This window comes from Patiria miniata, unplaced genomic scaffold, assembly GCF_015706575.1.
Source record: "Patiria miniata isolate m_02_andy unplaced genomic scaffold, ASM1570657v1 HiC_scaffold_12, whole genome shotgun sequence".
Taxonomy (NCBI): Eukaryota; Metazoa; Echinodermata; class Asteroidea; order Valvatida; family Asterinidae; genus Patiria; species Patiria miniata.
Genome location: NW_024037050.1, coordinates 6,978,943 through 7,005,067, shown reverse-complemented (window position 1 = coordinate 7,005,067; position 26,125 = coordinate 6,978,943). Strand labels below are relative to the sequence as shown.

The 26,125-nt window shown below is 39.2% G+C and overlaps 1 protein-coding gene across 1 annotated transcript; it reads left to right on the top strand.

Moving 5' to 3' along the window:
* The first annotated feature begins 1,564 nt into the window (after positions 1-1,564).
* On the top strand, positions 1,565-25,616 carry LOC119744054 (neurotrypsin-like). The gene is made up of 4 exons (XM_038220076.1): positions 1,565-1,568; positions 1,929-2,240; positions 24,110-24,418; positions 25,297-25,616. Exons 1-4 carry the CDS (start codon positions 1,565-1,567, stop codon positions 25,614-25,616), a joined length of 945 nt encoding a protein of 314 aa, XP_038076004.1.
* The last annotated feature ends 509 nt before the right edge of the window (positions 25,617-26,125 follow it).

Sequence of the window (26,125 nt, the reverse complement as noted above, 5' to 3'; positions counted from 1 at the left end):
GTCTAGCCTGGTTTCCAATGTCTACAGTACTTTACTGTGTTCTCGTACCTCAACGGTTAGACTGGCCAAAAAGCTTTTTTTGCAAGCAAATCAGCTCTGCTATATTTTTCCGTCCAAATCACCTCTTTTGCAGAATTCTGCTAGATATCTGCTTTAAAAAAAATTCATTTGCTAGATTTTCTGTGAAACTTTTTTTCTTCAAAAACTGCAGTTTTCTCGTCAAAATCACCAATTTTGCAGAATTCTGCTAGAAATCTACTAGAATCAATTCAATCTGCTAGATTTTTTGTCAAACTTTTTCCCCCAAAAAAATCTGTCAAATTTAGCCGAAATTCGGCTAAAACGGTCACCCTATTGAAACGTTAAATATATATATTTGAGTTTCGTTCTATACATATTTGAGTTTCGTTCTATATATATTTGAGTTACGTTCTATATATATTGGAGTTACGTTCTATATATATTGGATTAACGTTCTATATATATTTGATTTTCGTTCTATATATGTTTGTTTCTCGTTCTATATATATTGCTTTCGTTCCATATATTTGTTTCTCGTTCTATATATATTGGTTTCGTTCCATAAATATTTGTTTCGTTCAATATATATTGGTTTCGTTCTATATATATTGGTTTCGTTCTATACATATTTGTTTCGTAATAAAGTCATAAAGGGCGCCTCATAGACGCCCCCCCCCCAAAAAAAATGCGCCGCCCCCCCCAAAAAAAAATTCGACGCCAAAACAAAAAATTCGACGCCAAAAAAGAAAATGCGACGCCAAAAAAAAAAATTCGACGCCAAAACAAAAAATGCGACGCCAAAAAATAAAAAAGGGACACCAAAAAAAAAAAAAGGCGACGCCAAAAAAAAAGGCGACGCCAAAAAAAAAGGCGACGCCAAAAAAAAAAGGCGACGCAAAAAAAAAAAAGGCGACCCCCCCCCAAAAAAAGGTTACGCCAAAAAAACAAACAAATGCGACGCCGTTGGCACATATGGAACACCATACTTGGGAGAAAACAAGCGATCGTTCCCGTTTTTGTGGAAGACAAGGATTTATCCAAAGGAACATTTTTTGTACTTACCCTGTATGCATACGTATTTCAAGCCGTGTGTATTCAATGTTATATACACGTTCTGTGTGTGACACATGCACATTGCACCAATACAAAAACTGTGCAGCAGGATTCAAATCTAGCACTCAACAGCTCGATTTTTGAGAGTCAAAATTTTGACTCCCGAATTCGTTCTCACATGCATGGTTTTCGCAAGAAAATGTTCTCACATGCATGGTATATCGCCTACTTGTAAATGCTCTTTCCAATTACATGTACGGAAAGTACATGTACCACCATTTCGTTTAAAATACGTTTTGTAGCCCAATTGGGCGCATTCCAGGCCTTACTGCCCTTTTCATTCATTAAGTCGTTATTTTACACACAAGGAACTTACTTTTTGGGACTTTGGTTACTTTCACTGAATGAAGAGTAACTTTGTTGGTCCCAGAGGGCAAGCGTAGTGTCCACTCACTCACTGACTTGTCAACTGACTGACCGTGCGTACAGTATGGGTAATTGGTGGTGGGTATATTCAAAATGCATTTGCCTAATGCCTATTGTTGACAAGCAGATATGAAAAGGTATAAATTAATAAATGGCAGACGTTTCAACAATCGAAGTTGTTTGGACAGATCTTTAATTCACCTTTAACAAATGCACTACAATATCCTCAATACACCTTAGACCTAATGACGTAATGTTGACATGTGCACTTTCCTATGGGAGCGAAGTCGGGACGCCAGACGAAGTAGGGACCGTCTGCCACATAGGAAGCGCACATGTAAACAAAGCGTGACGTCATTATGTCTCTGGCCTATACAATTAATGAAACGAGAAAAAAAGTCAGTGTTTGTTTCATTTGCTACTTGCAGTATCAATCCGTTTGGTGAATGGTGCGACGCCAAACGAGGGCAGGGTGGAGGTGTGGCATAATGGCGCCTGGGGCACCGTGTGTGATGACAATTGGGACATGAACGACGCCAATGTCGCCTGTCGTCAGTTGGGCTACCCGTATGCGACAAACGCCTACAGCTCAGCTACCCACGGTGCCGGATCCGGGCCGATCTACCTCGACGGTATAAGCTGCACTGGTACAGAAGCTAGCCTTGACAGTTGTCCACACAACGGATGGGGTGTAGAAGACTGCACCCATAGCGAAGATTCCAGCCTGAAGTGTTATCCAAGTACGTGGCTGTATTAATTAATGACAAGAAGGTGTGGGCTTCTTTAAAACATTTCATTAATAATCACAGTCCAAACGTAGTGCTTACAGATTTCCCCTTTCAGTTTCTAATAATTTGGCTTTCTCTTCCTTGGGGGAAAAATTAATGTGGCCTGACGTTGCGAACTTAGCAAGTTCTTCTTCAGAGGCTAAACCAGAAATGACAGAGGTACATACATTAACATGGGGGTGCACACAAACATGCAGGGCTGAAAGAAGAAACACAAAAGGAGGATTAGGTGGGAAAGGTGTGGAAAGATGCAGGGGAGGGTGGATGAGAGAACAAAGAAACAAAGGGAGATGGCAAACCACAAGGGGTCTGGTGTAAACAGGGGAGGGACCAGAAAGGGGAAGGATCAAAGGTCACAGGAAGTGGGAACGGACAAAAGAGTGTGAGAGTGAAGGGATGATGCGGGGGGGGGGGGGGAACAGTATTGAGGTGGAAAGGGATGAAAGATGGGGGAAGATGGGTAAACACAAACAAGGAAGACCAGATGGATTATCTGCAACAGAAGACAATGGAGGAAGAAAAGGATTAATCATTTCCAAGTTGGATGTTGAGACCATGTGGTTGAATAGTTCGAAGACGATTCATCCACACTTTCTCTCTGCTGAGGCGAACTGAGTCCTTGCGATGGCCAAGAGATTCAATGCCCTGCAAAATCATATCAGAAATGGAGTGGTTAGGCAGGTTGAAGTGATGACCAACAGGGGTGTCTAGTTTCTTGGTGTTGACCGTTGACCGGTGGGCATAGAAACGCTTCTTGAGCGTATTCTTAGTCTCACCTACATACTGCACTCCACAGACCTTGCAAGAAATGAGATATATGACATTAGAGGTGTTACAAGTGATGTTACCAATGGTTCTGTGGGTAGTGACAGAAGAGTGGCCAGAAAAGGAGTCGGACTCCTGGATATGAATCTGGCAGACAACACATCTGGAACTGCACTTGAAAGTACCATGCTGGGTGGGAGGGGATGCATCTAAGGATGGGACTTCAGCTCGAACAATCAAGTCCCGTAGATTTCGAGGACGCCTGTAAGCCAGTGTGGGGCCGTTGGGGATGGCGTTAAGTGTAAAGTTAATTATTGCTTGACTTATGTTAGGCAGGCGCGGTTCTACGGGGGGGGGGGGGTGGTCAAGGGGCTGTAGCCTCCCAATATTTTGTTTTGCCCCCCCCCCCAAACAAAACAATCCGCCCCCCCCCCAAAAAAAGGGAAGTAGCAGTAGCGAATTTTAGAAAGTGACGTCACCTTCGAGGGACGCAGTTCCGCGTGTTTCAAAACGCTCAAGACAAAGTAAACCGTGGATTACACAGGACATAAAACGCCTCATTAACAAAAAGCACCGTTTGTTCAGGCGGGCCAGCCACTCGACTCGGAACTGCATCTCACACTGGGCTGAGTACAAACGGGCCCGCAACACACTCAAGAAAGCAATTAATGACTCTTACTGGGACTATGTTAATAGTTTGTTTGGACTACCAGACAACAGAAAACGTTTTTTTGCGTACGTCCGTAGCCGTAAACGCAGCCTTGCTCCTCCCGTCCTCATCGATAATGACCGTATCATCAACAAACCATCAGACATTGCTCAGGAGTTTGCAACATATTTTCAGTCAGTTTTCACTCCGTCTGCCGAATTACCATTGGAGCCTGCTGAATGTGATCTTCCAATACCATCTCTCGGCACCATCGAAATACGCGAATGCGACGTCTATCGATTATTGTCCGACTTGAACGAGCAAAAGTCACCGGGGCCTGACGAGTTAACACCTACACTTCTGAGAAAGACGGCCAGTGTTATTTCCCCAGTTCTTCGGCGCATTTTTCAAACGTCTCTACATCAATGCAAACTACCCGACTCATGGAAATTTGGGAACATTTCACCTGTATTCAAGTCAGGTGATCGATCAACCACATCCAATTATCGCCCTGTGGCCTTGACATCGATAGCTAGTAAAGTGATGGAAAGGATCATAGCTGATGCGATCCGTTATCACCTCGACAATAACTGTCTTCTGTCGTCCGTGCAGCACGGATTTACAAAGGGTAAATCCTGTGTTACACAGCTCCTCAATATCACCGGTGAATGGCTTGGTATTTTGGATCAACGATCACCCCCCGTGATTGACGCAATTTTCCTTGACTTTTCAAAAGCGTTCGACATCATGCCCCATGGTGTCTTACTCTGCAAACTGTCATCTCTCTACAATGTCACTGAGGACGTGTGGTTCTGGATCCGGTCTTTCATTCGTGAACGCCAACAGCGGGTCGTGTACCGTGGACACTACTCAGTCTGGTCAACAGCATCGTCTGGAGTGCCACAAGGAAGTGTTCTCGGACCCCTACTGTTTAACATGTTCATCAATGACTTGCCGCCTTGCCTAAAATCATCGTGTGTACTGTTTGCCGATGACACTGTAATTTACCGGTCAATATTTGACACTTCTGATCAGGACCTTCTGCAAATGGACTTGGACATTATGTCTCAGTGGTGTGTAGAGAATAAGATGAGATTGAATCCAGTTAAGAGCAAAGTGGTTAGATTTACCGGTAAACGAAATCCCATTCAGCCAACATATAAATTGAATTCTGTATCTCTTGAAATTGTTAAAGAAGTCAAGTATCTTGGAGTTATGTTAAACAGCCAACTCACTTGGTCTAGTCATATCCGTTATATTACATCCCGTGCCAACAAGATGCTAGGCTTATTATCGAGTATGTCCAGGGGTATCTCTACGCGTGCTCTCCTTTGCTTGTACAAGTCGCTGGTTCTGCCACTTTTAGAGTACGGTCTGCCAGTGTGGAACCTTCACACTCAAAACCTAATTGACGACTTGGAGCGAGTTCAGAGAAGAGCATCGCGTATAATCCTGAAGCAGCAAAGGATGGAAATGTCGTATCAGGACAGGTTAACAAAACTTAACTGGCAAACACTGCAATCCCGCAGGAAGTATTTATTGATTTCGTTTATGGCAAAGTCCCTTTATAACCAGGTGATCAGTGAGGCAGTTTCTAGACACATTAAGGTTAACTGTAGACATACTGATGACGTCAGGTTTATACATCTCGTCTCTAGAACTCAACGTTCACACTGCTCTCCCATTCATGCATTTCCTAGACTCTGGGATGAATTGCCTAAACAGCTTCGTATTGATTTTGTGACAACTTCGCTGAATTCTTGGTTAAGAAGCCTGAAAGATTTTGTTTGCTCTTCTGAGTGAATTGTAGTCATCTTCCTCGCTCCAGTCTTTTTAATGTGTTTTTTTTTTATATAATATGCAGTTTTTTTAATATATAATTCCTATATTCTCTGAAATTTTTTTGTTTTTTGTGAGTTTTAATTCATTGGTTTTTTCCATCATAAGTCTTTATTTAAGCACTTTTCTCAACTCTAGCCGGGTTTTTTTTCTCTTTCGTAAAAGTTTTGGTTTTTACGTCTAAATTCAGTGTTGTTTTCTTTCATTCTGTCATTTGTTTTTCTGTCATCATCCTTCAGCATTCTTTTGATCATGGTAATTTTTGTCCGCGTAATCTTTCCCCGCTTAAGTCACCTAAGATATTTTTTTGTTTTAATTCATTCATTGTTTTGTATTTTTGCCTTTTAATCATCCGTCCCCGTTTTAGTCATATTTTGTGTTTTTTTATCTCGGTAATCTCCCTCAATTTTTGGGTTCATGTTTAAATTCATTGGGTTTTTTTTCTGTCAGTGTCTTTCTTATGGAACGTTTTAGTGCTTGTTTATATATGTATATATGATGTACTTGCTTTTATGTAATAATATGCTTTTTTAATGGTTTTTAATTTTTTTTAAATCTATTTTAGCTTGTTTTAACGGTGCAGCAGGTCCTCGGACCACAGTACTTGTACTTTTGCTGTTCCTTGCTGTTCTTTATAATATTGTGAGAATGGCTAAATAAATAATAATAATAATAATAATAACTAGATCTGGTTGTAACTGAACAACCACAGAGCTGTTCCCAACTTGTTTTTGATTGTCTGTTAGATAGTAGAAAATAATGTAAAGATTTTCTAAAATCTCTAACTTTCAAAATTAAAATTATTATCTTAAATAATTGCTCTTCCAGTAAAGACCGGAAGTAATGGTCACATGACCTTGACATATACATTTTCATTGATAACACTGCCCTGTGTATATATTTACCAAGTTTGAGATCAACCGGTCGAATAGTTTTAAAGTTAAAGGACTATAAAGATTGCCTCATTAAATATTCATGTCTTCATAACATGAAAACATTAAACTGTCCATTAATAATAATGCTACATATTTATCCTTTAATGTTGCTTAATACTAATATAAGGTGTCAACCCAATTAAATTTCTAATTCATTAGATATGATAATTAGGGTCTTAAATTAACAGTTCCGGTAACACCGGAAGTAGAAGTCACATGACCCAGACATACCAATATTTATCTGTAACACTTCCCAGTCTGTATACCTGCCAGGTTTGAGATCAATCGGTCCAATGGTTCTATAGTCATAGGACTGAAAAGATTGCCTCATTTAATATTCATGACGTCATAACATGAAAACATTTAACTGCCCATTAATAATAATGCTACATATTTATCCTTTAATGTTGCTTAATACTAATATAAGGTGGCAAGCCAATCAAATTTCTAATTCATTATATATGCTAATTTGGGTCTTACATTAACACTTCCGGTGACACCGGAAGTAGAGGTCACATGACCCGGACATACCAATTTTTATCTGTAACACTTCCCAGTCTGTATAACTGCCAGGTTTGAGATCAATCGGTCAAATGATTCTATAGTTATAGGACTGTAAGTATTGCCTCATTAATTATTCATGACGTCATAACATGACAATAATTAAGTGCGCAGTAATAATAATGCAATATGATTATCTGTCAATATAGCTTTGTATTAATGTGAAGTTTCAACCTAATCAGATAAATAGTTCATGAAATATGATATAGGGGGCTAAAATTACCACTTCCGGTAAAACCAGAAGTGAAGGTCACGTGACCTTGACATATCAATTTTCATCTATAACACTTGCCTTTATGTATACCTACCAAATTTGAGATCAATCGTTCAAATAGTTCAATAGTTATAAGGCTGTAAAAATTGAGTCTATCAATACACACATTTGCTATGTACTTGTGAAAATAACCATTTTTGATGATTCTGTCAGAAATCTGCCAAAAAAAATCCATTCTGTCAAATTTTCTGTCAAATTTGGTTTGTACGAAAAATTCTGCCAAATTTAGCCGAAATTCGGCTAAAACGGTCACCCTCTTGGTCGGTCCGCTCCCTCACGACCACGTGCGTGTGTGGTGTATGGGAAGCGGGCGATGCCGAATCTGGTCAATGTATACACGCACACACTTGCGGCTTGCATTGGTTGAGACGGCATTTTTTACTTTCTCTGCCGCAACTTGCGCAAGGGTATTTTTTTGCCGACGCCGCGTCAACTGTGTGAACAATTTGACAAGCTGAAAACTTGGCACTGTTGAGGCAAATGTTTACGCTATCATTTATTGGGCAATTCAATTATATCTGTACGAATTGATTTGTTAGCAATTTTTGAAAAAGGAAAGGTCCTTTTAACGGGTCTTCCGGTCTGATGACGTCATACACCTTAAACTTCGCACACGTCTTAAGTGGGTCAAGGTCATCATATACACCAATATTTAGGCGATTCCGACAAACTTCGCCACAGACATCTATTCAAAATACATTTTTGAAAATTTTCAACCTGTCGCTAGAGGGCGCTCGAAGATTGCATGACGTCATCGGTAGATGATTTAAAGAATACTCTCAGCCAAGAGACTAACACCGTTGAAAGCAAGTTCATATCTATTACCACTTTCAAATAATAAGCCACTTCCGGTTTTGGCCTTTTTCGACCGGAAGCAAGGGTCACGTGATTTCACGCACACTGAATGAAATAAAGACCTCAACCTACTCTACCACTTGCCGGCAACAGAATGCTGCGGACGCGTACGGTTGATTTCTTATACATTTTTAGATATAAAAAGTGTCACAATTTAATTGCCTATAAATAAACATCGGATGACGTCATCATGACGTCATCATTACACAATGTTGTTTGAATTAGGGTCTTTGCTTGGACAAAGATTGGTGTAAATGAATTACTGGCAAAGAGTTGAAAATGCCCTCTGAAAATTGACATTTTTTTTTAAATTTCTGTGTACAAAGTCTATGGGAAAAATTAAATATTCAAAATTCTATAATAGATCACGTGATAACGTCAGCATGACGAAAAGTTTCGGCATACATCCTCAGATGATGGTTAATAACTATACTGAGTTTAAAGTTGATCGGATTTAAAATAATTGCCAAAGTGGCTTGTAGAATTAAAACGTGTACAAAACCTATGGGGAAAAGTGGAAAAAAAAACAACTAGAAATTGTGGTTGTGAACAACCACAGAGCTGTTCCCAATATTGATTATCTGTTGGACCCATAGACATATAAGTAGAGATCTATGTCTGTTTGCAACAGAAGATAGGGCTTTTCCGCATTATGATTTGTTTTTATCAATAATACGTCCCTGACTATGCATGAACATAAAATCTGTCAAAGTTAGCCGGAAATCGGCTAAAACGGTCACTGTGGACAGGATATGACCTAAGCAACACGTGCGCTGTGCGCGGGCTGACTGACATACGATATGTACAACGTACGTGCATGTACATGGACGTCCTGTGCATGTTTCAAAGCAGAGGTTTTGTCAACCTGAAGTTTGAAGCGTGCACAGGGCATGTCCGAGTTTGCTTATTGCCTTATTTGCTTATTTGCTGTTTTAGACCTACCCTTAAATAGACAATTAAAGTAAAAACTAATATAAAAACTGCCATGGTTGAGATTTCAGGAATTTTCTAAGGAAAAAGGGTCTTTTCATTATAACTTCCGGTCTGATGACGTCATACACCTTAAACTTCGCACACGTCTTAAGTAGGTCAAGGTCATCATATACACCAATATTTAGGCGATTCCGACAAACTTCGCCACAGACATCTATTCAAAATACCTTTTTTGAAAATGTTCAACCTGTCGCTAGAGGGCGCTCGAAGATTGCATGACGTCATCGGTAGATGGTTTGAAGAATACTATCAGCCAAGAGACTAACACCGTTGAAAGCAAGTTCATATCTATTACCATTTATCTAAAAAGACTCTTTTTCATTTGAAAATTCCTGAAAAATCAACCATGGCAGTTTTTATATTTGTTTTTACTTTAATTGTCGATTGAAGGGTAGGTCTAAAACATTTCAAAGTTTCGAGGCGATAAGCGAACTCGAACATACCCGGCGCACGCTTAAAACTTCATGTTGACAATACCTCTGCTTCAAAACATGCACAGGACAGGACGTCCACAATGTACATGTACATGCACGTACGTTGTACATAGGCACATACATCGTATGTCAGTCAGCCTGCAGCGCACGTGTTGCTGAGGTCAAATCCTGTCCACAGTGACCGTTTTAGGCGATTTTCGGCTAACTTTGACAGATTTTATGCTCATGCATGCGCATAGAAAGGGACGTATTATAGCACTTTTGGCATTAATCTTTGTCAGATATCATTGAAAGTGCATAAGCATAGTCCCTATAGCCAAGATGTGTCCCGAAGAGTGACGTCATGGTGACGTCATCAAGTGATTTATTATGGATTTATGAATAATTAATTTTTCTCATAGACTTTGTACACAGCTTTCTCCACAAGTCTTTCCCTATACAACACTGATATATCTTACTGAGTAGTTCTGAACTTCGGCTGAGAATTACTATGAGAAGGAAAAAGAAATCGTATTTTTTTACGCCTGTCATTTGATTGAAAATATTCCCAAGAGTTAGAATAGCAAGTAATATTTTATAAAAATGTTTCAGTTTAAAGGCAAATCACGTATTTAAAGGTGCAGTTTTTCTGCTGTTGGGTTTTTAACCCATTGACTTTGTACACGTTTTCAAGCCACCATTTTTATAACTTGGCGATCTGGAATCGTCATCAAAGTTACAGCCAAGGAAGACCCTCATACAAAAACTATGCCAAGACTATGACGTCACGATGACGTCATCACCTAATTTTTTTTAAATGATTTTTGAAAATTTACGTTCATATTATGAAGTCTTATATCTACAGAAATGTAAATCCGATTGGGTTGAAACTTGGTATGTGGCTATACCAGGATGTGTTATAGATTAAAAATGAGGTGACGTCATGATGACGTAATCCTGAGATTTTATATGAATATTTATTTTTTTGGACCTTTTAGCCATATTTCCCGAACGCAACATGCAAAATGCAAAATTCTTTTTTGCATTTGGTCTGTTATGTAATAGCTATTCGCACAAAACTTGAAAAATGTGTGACGTCATCATGACGTCATCAAAATGCGATTTTTCAAAACTCATATAAGGAAAGGTCCAATTGTCATGAAACTTGGTGGGTAGGTAGTTAATCATACTAGTATGCAAAGTTCGAAGTGACGTCACGATGACGTCATCAAAAAATTTAAAAATATTTGTCGATTTTCAAAGTGCCTTTCGACTCTTTGCCAGTAATTTATTTAGATCACTCTTTGTCCAAGCAAAGACCTTGTACACACGCACATACATCGTATTGCCGAGGTCAAATCCTGTCCACAGTGACCGTTTTAGCCGATTTTCGGCTAACTTTGACAGATGTTATGTTCATGCATATTCAGGGCATATTATTGATTAAAAAAATCATAATGCGGAAAAGCCCTATGTTTTGTTGCAAACAGACATAGATCTCTAGTTAGCTGTTCCAAATTTCAATTGGGAACAGCTCTTGTTTTCGTTTAAAAAAATTGTTTTCCTTTTTTTTTAGCTGTTTCGGTGTACACACCGAAACAGCTCTTGTTTCTGTTATTTTTTTTTTCTCTTTTGTTTTTCAGACTTTTTTCTCATAGGATAACACGTGTTTTCGTTCTACAAGTCACTTTTGGCTTTTTTCAAATCCGATCGACTTCAAACCTGGCACACACTTAGACCACCATCTGAAGATGTGCGCTGAAACTTTTCGTCATGCTGACGTCATCATGTGATTTATTATAGAATTTTGAATATTTAATTTTTCCCATAGACTTTGTACACAGAAATTTAAAAAAAAATGTCAATTTTCAGAGGGCAACTTCGCCACAGACATCTATTCAAAATACATTTTTGCTAATTTTCAACCTGTCGCTAGAGGGCGCTCGAAGATTGCATGACGTCATTGGTAGATGATTTAAAGAAAACTTTTAGCCAAAAGACTAACACCTTTAAAAGCAAATTCATATCTATTACCATTTTTAAATAATAAGCCACTTCCGGTTTTGGCCTTTTTCGACCGGAAGCAAGGGTCACGTGATTTCACGCACAATAAATGAAATAAAGACCTCAACCTATTCTACCACTTGCCGGCAACAGAATGCTGCGGACGCGTACGGTTGATTTCTTATGCATTTTTTAATATTAAAAGTGTCACAATTTAATTGCCTATAAATAAACACCGGATGACGTCATCATGACGTCATCATTACACAATGTTGTTTAAATTAGGGTCTTTGCTTGGACAAAGATTGGTGTAAATGAATTCCTGGCAAAGAGTCAAAAATGCCCTTTGAAAATCGACAATGTTTTTTTAATTTCTGTGTACAAAGTCTATGGGAAAAATTAAATATTCAAAAGTCTATAATAAATTAGTCGATGACGTCACCATGAAGTCAAGCTTCTGGACACATCTTTGCTATAGGGACTATGCTTATGCTAACTTTGAATGATGTATGATAAAGATTAATGCCAAAAGTGGGGGCCAGAAAAGACGTGCACAAAGTCAATGGCATTTTAAGTGGAATAAAATGAAGAAGAAGAAGAAGAAACTAGAAATGTGTTTGTGGACAAACCCAAGCTGTTTCGGATATTTGAAATACTCTGTGCACATGACGAACAATCAGTGACGTCACTGTAAATGTCATCTATATAACAGCACATTATAATACATACATGTACATGTCAAGTTAGAACCAAATCGAACATTATAGTTCTGTAGATATAGACCTATAAAAGAATAATATGCCCCTTTAAGGGACGTCATATGACATTTGATGATGACGTCACTTCAATTTTCATATATAAACCATCCCTGTGAATGTGCATACCAAGTTTTAATCCAATTGGACTTGTACTTTCGAAGTTATAGCGATTTGAAGAAATGCTCATTTAATGTCACGTCACGTGACACATGATGACGTCATCGTTATGAACTCACTGGGGACCACCTTAGGCTGCTGGTCTTACCAGTGTCTGACAAGTGTAAAGTCAATCTGACAAACATGTATGGAAGTGAAAAAGTGTATCAGTTCGAAGAAAAATGTGTACAAAACCAATAAGGAAACAATGCATCTTTAATGTGATGTAACCTGACACCTCATGATGCCACGATGACGACTTTCTTCTAAGACCATCTGTGGGTGGTAGTCTACATGTAAGTGTGTTCCAAGTCTAACATGGATCGCATTTACGAAAGTGCCAAAGTAGAGTGTTTTAAAACGTGTACAAACCCTATGGGGAAAATGCATCTTTAATGTAACGTAACCTGAAACCTGATGACGTCACGATGACGACTTTCTTCTATGACCATCTATGAGTAGTGGTCTAAGTGTGGACCAAGTATAAGATCGATCGAGTTTACGGAAGTGCCAAAGTGGAGCGTTTTAAAACATGTACAAAACCAGAGGGGCAAATGTGCATCTTTAATGTAAAGTAACGTGACACCTGATTACGTCACGATCATGAATTTCTTCTAGGACCATCTGTGGGTGATGGTCTAAGTGTGTACTAAGTGTAACGTTGATCGGATGTACGAAAGTGCCGAAATGGAGCGTTTTAAAATGTGTACATTAACACTATGGGGAAAATGTATCTTTAATGTGACGTAATCTGACATCTGATGAAGTCACGGTCACGAATTTCGTCTAGGACCATCTATGGGTGGTGGTCTAAGTATGAATTAAGTTTAAAGTCGATCAGATTTACGAAGATGCCAAACTGGAGTGTTTTAAAACGTGTACAAAACCTAGGGGAAAATGTGCATCTTTAATGTGAAGTAACGTGACACCTGATGACGTCCCGATCACGAATTTCTTCAAGAACCATCTGTGGGTGGTGGTGTAAGTGTGTATCAAGTGTAACGTCGATCAGATTTACGAAAGTGCCGAAATGGAGATTTTTAAAACGTGTACAAACCCAATGGGGAAAAATGTATCTTTAATGTGACGTAACCTGACACCTGATGACGTCACAATCATGAATTTCGTTTAGGACCATCTGTGGGTGGTGGTCTAAGTATGAATTAAGTCTGAAGACCATCAGATTTACGACAGTGCCCAAAGTGGAGTGTTTTAAAACGTGTACAAAACAAATGGGGAAAAATGCATCTTTAATGTGACGTAACCCGACACCTGATGACGTCACGATCACAAATTTCTTCTAGACACATCTGAGGGTGGTGGTCTAAGTATGTACCAAGTCTCATGTCGATCGGGTTTACGAAAGTGCCAAAGTGGACTGGCAGAAGAAAAACGTGTACAAAACCTATGGAGAAAAGTGGAAAAATAAGAAAGAAAAAAAAAAAAAAAAAAAAAAAATTCTTAACGAAAACAAGAGCTGTTTCGGTGTGTACACCGAAACAGCTAAGAAAAACTAGAAATGTGTTTGTGGACAAACACAAGCTGTTTCGGATATTTGAAATACTCTAAGCATGGGATGAACAATCAGTGACGTCACTATAATTGTCATCTATAAGAGAATATTATAATAAGTACATGTCAAGTTACAACCAAATCGAACATTTTAGTTCTGTAGATATAGACTTATAAAAGAATAAAATGCCCCTTAAAGGAACTTCACATGACATTTGATGATGATGTCACTTCAATTTATTTCCATCTATAACACATCCATGTGAATATGCATACCAAGTTTTAACCCAATCAGACTTGTACTTCCGAAGTTCAGTTTGCAAATGGTTTGAAGAAAAACGTGTACAAACCAATAGGTAAACAATGCATCTTTAATGTGATGTAACCTGACACCTCATGACGCCACGATGACAAATTTCTTCTAGGACCATCTATGTGTGTACCAAGTATATAGTCGATCAAATTTACAAAAGTGCCAAAGTGGAGCGTTTTAAAACGTGTACAAAACCAATGGGGAAAATGTGCATCTTTAATGTAAAGTAACGTGACACCTGATGACGTCACGATCACGAATTTCTTCAAGGGCCATCTGTGGGTGATGGTCGAAGTGTGTACCAAGTGTAACGTCGATCGGATTTACGAAAGTGCCGAAATGGAGCGTTTTAAAACATGTACAAACCCTATGGGGAAAAATACATATTTAATGTGACGTAACCTGACACTTGATGACGTCACGAAGACAAATTTCGTCTAGGACCATCTGTGGGTGGTGGTCCAAGTATGAATTAAGTTTAAAGTCGATGGGATTTACAAAGATGCCAAACTGGAGTGTTTTAAAACGTGTACAAAACATATGGGGAAAAATGCATCTTTAATGTAACGTAACCTAACACCTGATGACGTCACGATCACGGATTTCTTCAAGGACCATCTGCGGGTAATGGTCTAAGTGTGTACCAAGTGTAACGTTGATCGGATTTACGAAAGTGCCGAAATGGAGCGTTTTAATACATGTACAAACCCTATGGGGAAAAATGCATCTTTAATGTGACGTAACCTGACACTTGATGACGTCACGATCACGAATTTCGTCTAGAACCATCTGTTGGTGGTGGTCTAAGTATGAATTAAGTTTTAAGTCGATCGGATTTACGAAGATGCCAAACTGGAGTGTTTTAAAACGTGTACAAAACATATGGGGAAAAATGCATCTTTAATGTGACGTAACCCGACACCTGATGACGTCACGGTCACGAATTTCTTCTAGGACCATCTGTGGATGGTGGTCTAAGTATGTACCAAGTCTGAAATCGATCGGATTTCAAAAAGTGGCAAAGTGGACTGTCAAAAGAAACGTGTGTTAAACCTATGGAGAAAAAGTCTGAAAAAGGAGAAGAAAAAAAAGAAAAAACTAGAAATGTGTTTGTGGACAAACACAAGCTGTTTCGGATATTTGAAATACTCTGAGCACGGGATGAACAATCAGTGACGTCACTATAAATGTCATATATAACAGCACATTATAATATGTACATGTCAAGTTACAACCAAATCGAACATTTTAGTTCTGTAGATATAGACCTATAAAAGAATAAAATGCCCCTTTAAGGGACTTCACATGACATTTGATGATGATGTCACTTCAACTTCCATCTATAACACATCCATGTGAATATGCATACCACGTTTTAACCCAATCAGACTTGTACTTCCGAAGTTCAGTTTGAAGAAAAACGTGTACAAAACCAATAGGGAAACAATGCATCTTTAATGTGATGTAACCTGACACCTCATGACGCCACGATGACGAATTTCTTCTAGGACCATCTATGGGTAGTGGTCTAAGTGTGTACTAAGTATAAAGTCGATCAAATTTACGAAAGTGCCAAAGTGGAGCGTTTTAAATCGTGTACAAAACGTATGGGGAAAATGTGCATCTTTAATGTGAAGTAACGTGACACCTGATGACGTCACGATCACGAATTTCTTCAAGGACCATCTGTGGGTGGTGGTCTTAGTATGAATTAAGTTTAAAGTCGATCGGATTTACGAAGATGCTAAACTGGAGTGTTTTAAAACGTGTAAAAAACATATGGGGAAAAATGCATCTTTAATGTGACGTAACCTGACACCCGATGACGTCACGATCACAAAATTTCTTCTAGGACCATCTGTGGGTGGTGGTCTAAGTATGTACCAAGTCTGAAATCAATCGGATTTATAAAAGTGGCAAAGTGGACTGCCAGAAGAAACGTGTGTTAAACCTATGGAGAAAAAGTCTGAAAAAGGAGAAAAAAAAAAAAAAAAAAAAAAAACAAGAAAAAAACTAGAAATGTGTTTGTGGACAAACACAAGCTGTTTCGGATATTTGAAATACTCTGAGCACGGGATGAACAATCAGGGACGTCACTATAAATGTCATCTATAACAGCACATTATAATATGTACATGTCAAGTTACAACCAAATCGAACATTTTAGTTCTGTAGATATAGACCTATAAAAGAATAAAATGCCCCTTTAAGGGACTTCACATGACATTTAATGATGATGCCACTTCAATTTCTATCTATAACACATCCAGGTGAATATGCATACCACGTTTTAACGCAATCATACTTGTACTTCCAATGTTCAGTTTGAAGAAAAACGTGTACAAAACCAATAGGGAAACAATGCATCTGTAATGTGATGTAACCTGACACCTCATGACGCCACGATGACGAATTTCTTCTAGGTTCATCTATGGGTAGTGGTCTAGGTGTGTACCAAGTATATAGTCGATCAAATTTACGAAAGTGCCCAAAGTGGAGTGTTTTTAAACGTGTACAAAACCTATGAAGAAAAATGCATTTTTAATGTAACGTAACCAGACACCTGATGACGTCACGATCACGAATTTCTTACGGGACCATCAGTGGGTGGTAGTCAAAATATGTACCACGTCTGAAGTTGATCAAATTTACGAAAGTGCCAAAGTGGAGTGTTTTTAAACGTGTACAAACCCTATGGGGAAAAATGCATCTTTAATGTGACGTAACCTGACACCTGATGACGTCACGATCACAAATTTCTTCAAGGATCATCTGTGGGTGGTGGTCTAAGTGTGTACCAAGTCTAACGTCGATCAGATTTACGAAAGTGCCAAAGTAGAGTGTATTTTAAAACGTGTACAAACCCTATGGGGAAAAATGCATCTTTAATGTGACGTTACCTGACAACTAATAACGTTACGATCACAAATTTCATCCAGGACCTACTGTGGGTGGTGGTTTAAGTATGTATCAAGTCTCAAGTCGATCGGATTTACGAAGGTGCCAAACTGGAGTGTTTTAAAACGTGTACAAAACATATAGGGAAAAATGCATCTTTAATGTGACGTAACCCGACACTTGATGACGTCACGATCACGAATTTCTTCTAGGACCATTTGTGGGTGGTGGTCTTAGTATGTACCAAGTCTAAAATCAATCGGATTTAAAAAAGTGCTAAAGTGGATTGGTAGAAGAAACGTGTGCTAAACCTATGGAGAAAAAGTCTGAAAAAGGAGAAAAAAAATAAGAACAAAGAAAAACTAGAAATGTGTTTGTGGACAAACACAAGCTGTTTCGACTGTTACATTATTTGACAAGGACATGAGATTATGACGACTATTAGTGCATGCACAGTTTAAACCGATTCGGACGAATAGTTGCGGAGATAAAGGGCTTTAAAAGATGCAAGGTTAGGGCGCCCTCACATGACGACCACAGAAGTGATACTGTCGCCACCGATATTTTCACATTAACACTTCCCAATATGAGGGCATTCAAAGTTTCAACGCAATGGGACCCATGCTTACAAAGATATAGGGCTGCAAATGATGCTATGTGAGGGCGCCCTCACATGACGACCGATGACGTCACCTTGACTTAACCTATATTCTGGTGTATAACGGATTCAAGTTTGTGTGAATGCAAAGCTTCAACCAAATCGGATGCATACTCGTGGGGATATGGAAATTATGCAAAGTTAGGGCGCCCTCACATGACAGCTAATGACGTCGTGATGACGTCACCTATATTGCCACACGAAACACACCCCAATGTGAGGGCATGCAAAGTTTCAACGCAATCGGACCCATACTTAAGTATAGTTACAGGGCTGCAACAAATGCAAAGTTAGGGCGCCCTCACATGACACCTGATGACGTCAACATTACGAAAACCTTATAGGACCATCTGCGGTTGGTGATATGCGTGTCTGCCAAGTCTGAAGTCAATCAGATCTATGAAAGTGCCAAAATGTACTGATTGAAGGAAAATGTGTACAAAACCTATGGAGTAAAAATGCACCTTTTATGTTACGTAACCTGACACTTGATGACGTCATGATGGCGAATTTCTTCTAGGACCATCTGTGGGTGATGGTCTAAGTGTGTACCAAGTGTAACGTCGATCTGATTTACCAAAGTGCCAAAGTGGACTGGTAGAAGGAAAATGTGTACAAAACATATGGGGGAATGACTGAAAGAGGAGAAAAAAAAAACTAGACGGACGTTGTGTTTGTAGGTAAACAAACACCGAGCTGTTTCGGTGTTTTTTTCTGTCTTTGAATGAAAAAGATTGACGTGGCCATCGGCAGCTATCGAACCCAGAACCTTTGTGTTGGGATTCTAAGTTTTTGCCGTGTGTGCCAAGTGTGTGAAGTCGATTTATGTCAGACGTCCTAAATCCACGTGGTTCAATGTGTGCACAGTCCTCTTCTCTTTGCGTTTGGGAACGGGTGCGCGTTCAAAGCGTAGGTGGGTGATTCCATAAATTTAGGGTCCAATTTTGGTGTCCGGGTTACATCTGACTTGTGTAAGATTTTGTAATTCAGGACACATGTCTCTGATTCTAAGAGTGATTATGTAAAGCAAACTACCTGGTAAACAAATGAAAAATAGTGTGAAGTCATTTCTATTGACACTTGAATGGCAAACAAGGATGATTTTTTTCTCACATGGTAGGCAATGGGCATGGTTGTGCAATGGGGGGGGGGTGCTTCTATGTGAATATTGTATTCTTTATATACATGTAGTTTACTAAGCACCTCTGATTTTTTTGAAAACGTTATCAGCCTACATGTATATGACTGCCCAAATCATCACTTGGTATCCAGTTTTGCCCTTCTCTGATGATATCCTTTTATCCCCGCCCCCTGCATTCGTCACATGACTGTCTCCTTTTAACTGCACACATTGATTCCTCAGATTATATGTAATTTTGCCCCCCGAAATATAATCCTGACAATCTCGAACGTTTCATTATAGGTAGATCATTTAAAACACTACAGGGCAGCAAACAACTTTAACAGTGCCACAGTTGTGTGCGAGGTCTGACAAGAATATAACCAACTAAAAAATCAAAGCGAAAAAAGCGAAAAGAAGATGGGAGCCATGGGAATGGAAACGATGCAAAGTCAGGGTGCCCTCACTTGACAGCAAATAAAGTCACTATGATTTCACCTATATTATCAAATATAACAGATCCCAATATCAACCCTATGGAGAAGAGAACGTGTACAAACCCTATGGAGAAAAGAACGTGTACAAACCCTATGGAGAAAAGAACGTGTACAAACCCTATGGAGAAAAGAACGTGTACAAACCCTATGGAGAAAAGAACGTGTACAAACCCTATGGAGAAAAGAACGTGTACAAACCCTATGGAGAAAAGAACGTGTACAAACCCTATGGACAAAAAATGCACCTTTAATGTTACGTAACTTGACACTTGATGACGTCATGATTACGAATTTCTTCGAGGACCATCTGTGGATGGTGGTCTAAGTGTGTGTCAAGTCTGAGGTTTATGCAATTTAAGAAAGTGCCAAAGTGCCCTTGCAGAAGAAAAAACGTGTACAAACCCTATGGAGAAGAGTCTGAAAGAGAAAAAAAAAAAAAAAAAAAAAAAAAGAAAAAAAAAAACTTTAACGAAAACAAGAGCTGTTTCGGTTGTAACCGAAACAGCTAAAAAGGAAAAAAAATCTTAACGAAAACAAGAGCTGTTTCGGTGTGTCACCGAAACAGCTAAAAAAATCTTAACGAAAACAAGAGCTGTTTCGGTGTGTACACCGAAACAGCTAAAAAAATCTTAACGAAAACAAGAGCTGTTTCGGTGGGTCACCGAAACAGCTAACAAAAAAAAGAAAAAAAAAAAAGAAAAAAAAAAATCTTAACGAAAACAAGAGCTGTTTCGGTGTGTAACCGAAACAGCTAAAAACTAGAGATCTATGTCTGTTTGCAACAGAACATAGGGCTTTTCCGCATTATGATTTTTTTTATCAATAATACGCCCTGACTATACATGAACATAAAATCTGTCAAAGTTAGCCGAAAATCGGCTAAAACGGTCACTGTGGACAGGATTTGACCTCAGCAATACGTGCGCCGCGGGCGGACTGACATACGCGATGTACAACGTACGCGCATGTACATGTACATTGTGGACGTCCAATGCATGTTTTAAAGCAGAGGTATTGTCAACCTGAGTTTTAAGCGTGCGCAGGGCATGTCCGAGTTCGCTTATCGCCTCGAAACTTTGAAATGTTTTAGACCTACCCTTAAATCGACAAATAAAGTAAAAACTAATATAAAAACTGCCATGGTTGATTTTTCGGGAATGTTCGAATGAAAAAGAGTCTTTTTATTATAACTTCCGGTCTGATGACGTCATTCGCCTTAAACTTCGCACACGTCTTAAGTGGGTCAAGGTCATTATATACACTAATATTTAGGCGATTCCAACAACCTTCGCCACAGACATCTATTCAAAATACATTTTTAAAAAAATTCAACCTGTCGCTAGAGGGCGCTCGAAGATTGCATGACGTCATCGATAGATGATTTGAAGAATACTATCAGCCAAGTGACTAACACCGTTAAAAGCAAGTTCATATCTATTACCGCTTTTAAAAAATAAGCCACTTCCGGTTTTGGCCTTTTTCGACCGGAAGCAAGGGTCACGTGATTTCACTCACACTCAATGAAATAAAGATCTGAACATACTCTACCACTTGCTGGCAACAGAATGCTGCAGACGCGTACGGTTGATTTCTTATGCATTTTTAAATATTAAAAGTGTCACAACTGAATTGCCTATAAATAAACACCGGATGACGTCATCATGACGTCATCATTACACAATGTTGTTTGAATTAGGGTCTTTGCTTGGACAAAGAGTGATCTAAATGAATTACTCGCAAACAGTCGAAAATGCCCTTTGAAAATCGACAATTGTTTCTTAATTTTTGTGTACAAAGTCTATGGGAAAAATTAAATATTCAAAAATCTATTATAAATTAGTCGATGACGTCACCATAACGTCACTCTTCGGGGCACATCTCTGCTATAAGGAGTATGACTATGCTTAATTTGAATGATGTATGACAAAGATTAATACCAAAAGTGGCACTGAGAAAAAACGTGTACAAAGTCTATGGGATTTAGGCGACAAAAAGAAGAAGAAGAAGAAGAAGAAAGAAAAACTAGAGGTCTATGTCTGTTTGCAACAGAACATAGGGCTTTTCCGCATTATGTTTTTTTTTCAAATTGAGGTCATGTTTTTTTTATTTTGTGCAAAACTGTGCGCATTTACGTTTTGTCTAACAAACCTCATTCAAATGGAAATTTGATTTTGGCATATTGCATTTGTCATATATAAAATATATATATATAATCACAAGATGACGTCATTATGACGTCAGCTCAATATTTATTTGTAACACATCCCGGCCTGCCCCCATACCAAGTTTCAACCCAATCTAAATCACTGTTGATGAGATATAGGGGCTTAAAATATACAAACGATGACGTCACATGTCTAATGAATACGTCATTGTAACAATATTCGGCAGTGCTCATTATTTTATTACGGTTTTAGTCTGTACAAAGTTTGAAAACAATCGGATTAATGAAAGTGTTAAATTTTGTAAGCAGATATTGTGTACTAGTGTTATTATCTACCCACCCACCAAGTTTCATGACGATTGGAAATTATCTTATATGTGTTTCAAAAAAGCGCATGTTTGATGACGTCATCATGACGTCAAACATTTTTCAAAATTGTGTACATATACCTATTGCCTAACAAACATAATACAAAAAGAATTTTAAATGTAACATATTGGGTTCGTGATATATGGCTTAAAGGTCCAAAACTTCAGAAATCTATATAAAATCACACGATGACGTCATGATGACGTCACCTCAATATTTATTTGTAACACATCCCGGCCTACCCCCATACCAAGTTTCAACCCAATCGGATGTACTGTTCATGAGCTATAGGGGCTTAAAATATACAAGTTAACAATGACGTCACGTGTCTAATGATGACGTCATCGTAACAATACTTGGCAGTGCTCATTATTTTTTTGTGGTTTTAGTCTGTACCAAGTTTGAAAACAATCGGATTAATGAAAGTGTTAAACTTTGTAAGAAGAATAAAATTGGCAATATTGAAAGAAATCGTAAAAAAATCTACCGATGACGTCATCGTGACGTCATTTAAGCTGTTATGTACTAGTGTTATTATCTACCCACCCACCAAGTTTCATGACGATCGGACATTATCTTATATGTGTTTCAAAAATGCGCAAGTTTGATGAAGTCATCATGACGTCACACATTTTTCAAAATTTTGTACATATACCTATTGCCTAACAAACCTAATACAAAAAGAATTTTAAATTTAGCATATTGGGTTCGTGATATATGGCTTAAAGGTCAAAAACTTCAGAAATCTATATAAAATCACACGATGACGTCATGATGACGTCACCTCAATATTTATTTGTAACACATCCCGGCTTACCCCCATACCAAGTTTCAACCCAATCTGACGTACTGTTCATGAGATATAGGGGCTTAAAATATACAATTTAACAATGACGTCACATGTCAAATGATGACGTCATCGTAACAATACTTGGCAGTGCTCATTATTTTATAGTGGTTCTAGTCTGTACCAAGTTTGAAAAAAATCGGATTAATAAAAGTATTAAATTTTGTAAGCAGAATAAAATTGGCAATATTAAAAAAATCTTTAAAAATCGACCGATGACGTCATCGTGACGTCATTCAAGATTGTGTGTACTAGTGTTATTATCTACCCACCCACCAAGTTTCAAGACGATCGGACATTCCCTTATATGTGTTTCAAAAAATCGCACTTTTGCTGACGTCATTATGACGTCACACATTTTTCCAAAATTTGTGCATATATCTATTGCCCAGCGAACCTAATACAAAAAGAATTTTGAATTTATCATATTGTGTTAGTGAGATATGGCTTAAAGGTCCAAAACTTCAGAAATCTATATAAAATTACACGATGACGTCATGATGACGTCACCTCAATTTTCGTCTATAACACATCCCGGTCTGCCTACATACCGAATTTCAACCCAATCGGACTGACAGTTCTATAGATGTAGGACTTTGTAATATGCACATGCATGATGACGTCATGTGACCCAGGATGACGTCATCATGACGTCGCTCGTCCGCACACATCTATGCTGTATGGACTATGTCTATGCAAACTTTGAACGATATGCAACAAAGTTTAAGGGCAAAAGTGGCGTGTAGAATAAACGTGTACAAAGTCTATGGGGTTTTGGGGAAAAAAGAAGAAGAGGAAGAAGAAGAAGAAGAAGAAGAAGAAGAAAGAAAAAAAATCAGAACAAAAAGAAAGGCTTTTCCGCAACAATGCGGAAAAGCCAAAAAATCAGAACAAAAAGAAAGGCTTTTCCGCAACAATGCGGAAAAGCCAAAAATGAGAACAAAAAAAAAACGGCTTTTCCGCTTTTTTGCGGAAAAGCCACAAAAAAAAAAAAAAAAAGGCTTTTTTCGCAAAAAAAAGGAAAAAAAAAACTTTAATGAAAACGAGAGCTGTTCCCAATTGAAATTGGGAACAGCTAATAATAATAATGGGAGCGAAGTCGGGACGCCAGACGAAGTAGGGACCGTCTGCCACATAGGAAGCGCACATGTAAACAAAGCGTGACGTCATTAGGTCTCTTGCCTATACAATTAATGAAACGAGAAAAAAAAGTCAGTGTTCGTTTTATTTGCTACTTGCAGTGATCCGTTTGGTGAATGGTGCGACGCCAAACGAGGGCAGGGTGGAGGTGTGGCATAATGGCGCCTGGGGCACCGTGTGTGATGAAAATTGGGACATGAACGACGCCAATGTCGCCTGTCGTCAGTTGGGCTACCCGTATGCGACAAACTTCTACGGCTCAGCTACCCACGGTGCCGGATCCGGGCCGACCCACATCGACGGTATAAACTGCGCTGGTACAGAAGCTAGCCTTGACAGTTGTCCACACAACGGATGGGGTGTAGAAGACTGCACCCATAGCGAAGATTCCAGCCTGAAGTGTTATCAAAGTACGTGGCTGTATTAATTAATGTGTGGGCTTCTTTAAAACATCTCATTAATAATCACAGTCCAAACGTAGTGCTAACAGATTTCCCCTTTCAGTTTCTAATAATTTGGCTTTCTCTTCCTTGGGGGGGGGGGGGGGGGGAAGCCCCCAGGAGTGTATTTCAGCAGTGTTTAGTCCACTCCTTCACTTGACAGTATCAAATTAATTCACAAGCTATTCAACTGAACTGTGACAAAATTATTTGTTTGTCATTGTTCGTCAAAGTTAATTATTTTGCGTGACTTATGTTAGGCAGGCGCGGTTCTACGGGAGGGGGGGGGGGGTGGTCAAGGGGCTGTAGCCTCCTAATATTTTGTTTTGCCCCCCCCCAACAAAAAAAATCCGCCCCCCCCAAAAAAAAGGGAAGTAGCAGTAGCGAATTTTAGAAAGTGACGTCACCGGCAAAAGGTCTCCGCCCCCCCCCCCCCCTCATAAAATATTCGCCACAGCCGTCCAGGCACGGATCTAGAGGGGGGTTGGTTTTGTGTCGGACCCTCCCCCGGCCCCCTGTTGAAAACTGTTGAAAATTGTATTGATAAGAATAACGTAAATGTTCGCCACAGGCGTAGCCATTCGTGAGGAGGGGGAATTTGTACAGAGGTAATGATTATAGTGTGCATGATTGTGGGATTTGATCAGCGCTCCCCATTCAAAGTTTGGTAAGAACCGCGCCTGAGGTTAGGACTTGGGATTCTCATTTGACCAGACTTGTGATGGGCTTGACCACACCATTTTTAGGCTGACTATTTGTCAGATGGTGTATAAGCAACCCCGCTCTGGGGAAAAACATTAAATTTTACGTTTTATGACGATCATAAAGTATAATTTAAATCCTGACAGGTAGTAGCATTCGTCTGGCGAACGGTCCACTGCCCAACGAGGGCCGTGTGGAGGTCTACTACAACGGTGCCTGGGGAACGGTCTGCGATGACAATTGGGATATCGACGACGGTCACGTAGCCTGCCGTGAACTTGGCTACCCGTCTGCTGCCCAGGTCTGGTCCTCTGCCTTCTATGGACAGGGCACGGGGGCTATACACTTGGATGAAATGGCGTGTAGTGGCAGCGAGGCTAGCCTAGGAGCTTGCGGCCACAATGGATGGGGTTCTCATAACTGCGGACACTATGAAGATTCGAGTGTCAAGTGCAACCTGACCTAAGAACTACAGTTCGAAAGTACGATCTTTCAAGAGTGAAAGGAAAAGTATTGGGCAAAGAAAGGGGATCCGCATCTACATTAAAGGGAATGTACAACATTTGCTTTTGCTGCAATTTTCAGAAATAAATGGATTTTGGAGGATTAAAATGTTATAGAAAAAATTGTTAAACAGACTTGTTTCACGTTTAGGGCTTGTAGATCAAGAAAAAATCAAGAAAACCTTGTTCTTGTAGTTTGGCTCCCTGACACCACTTTAGATGAAACGGAGCAATTTGTATAGGCTTTTGGGAATTGTAAGGTCAGAGAATCAGTCTGGCAGGCTTGTAGCTCTTCACAGGTGTGTAATCAATTGCAGAGAAAATGCGGAATAACTAAATATGAAAAATTAGGAGCAGTTTTTGAAAATCAGCTAGTTTTCTCCAACGCTGGTCGGCCGACAAGCGTTGGACAAATAAAATTTTTCTTGAAAATGTCAGCTGGCACACCATCAGGAGCGCCGATTTCACAGGA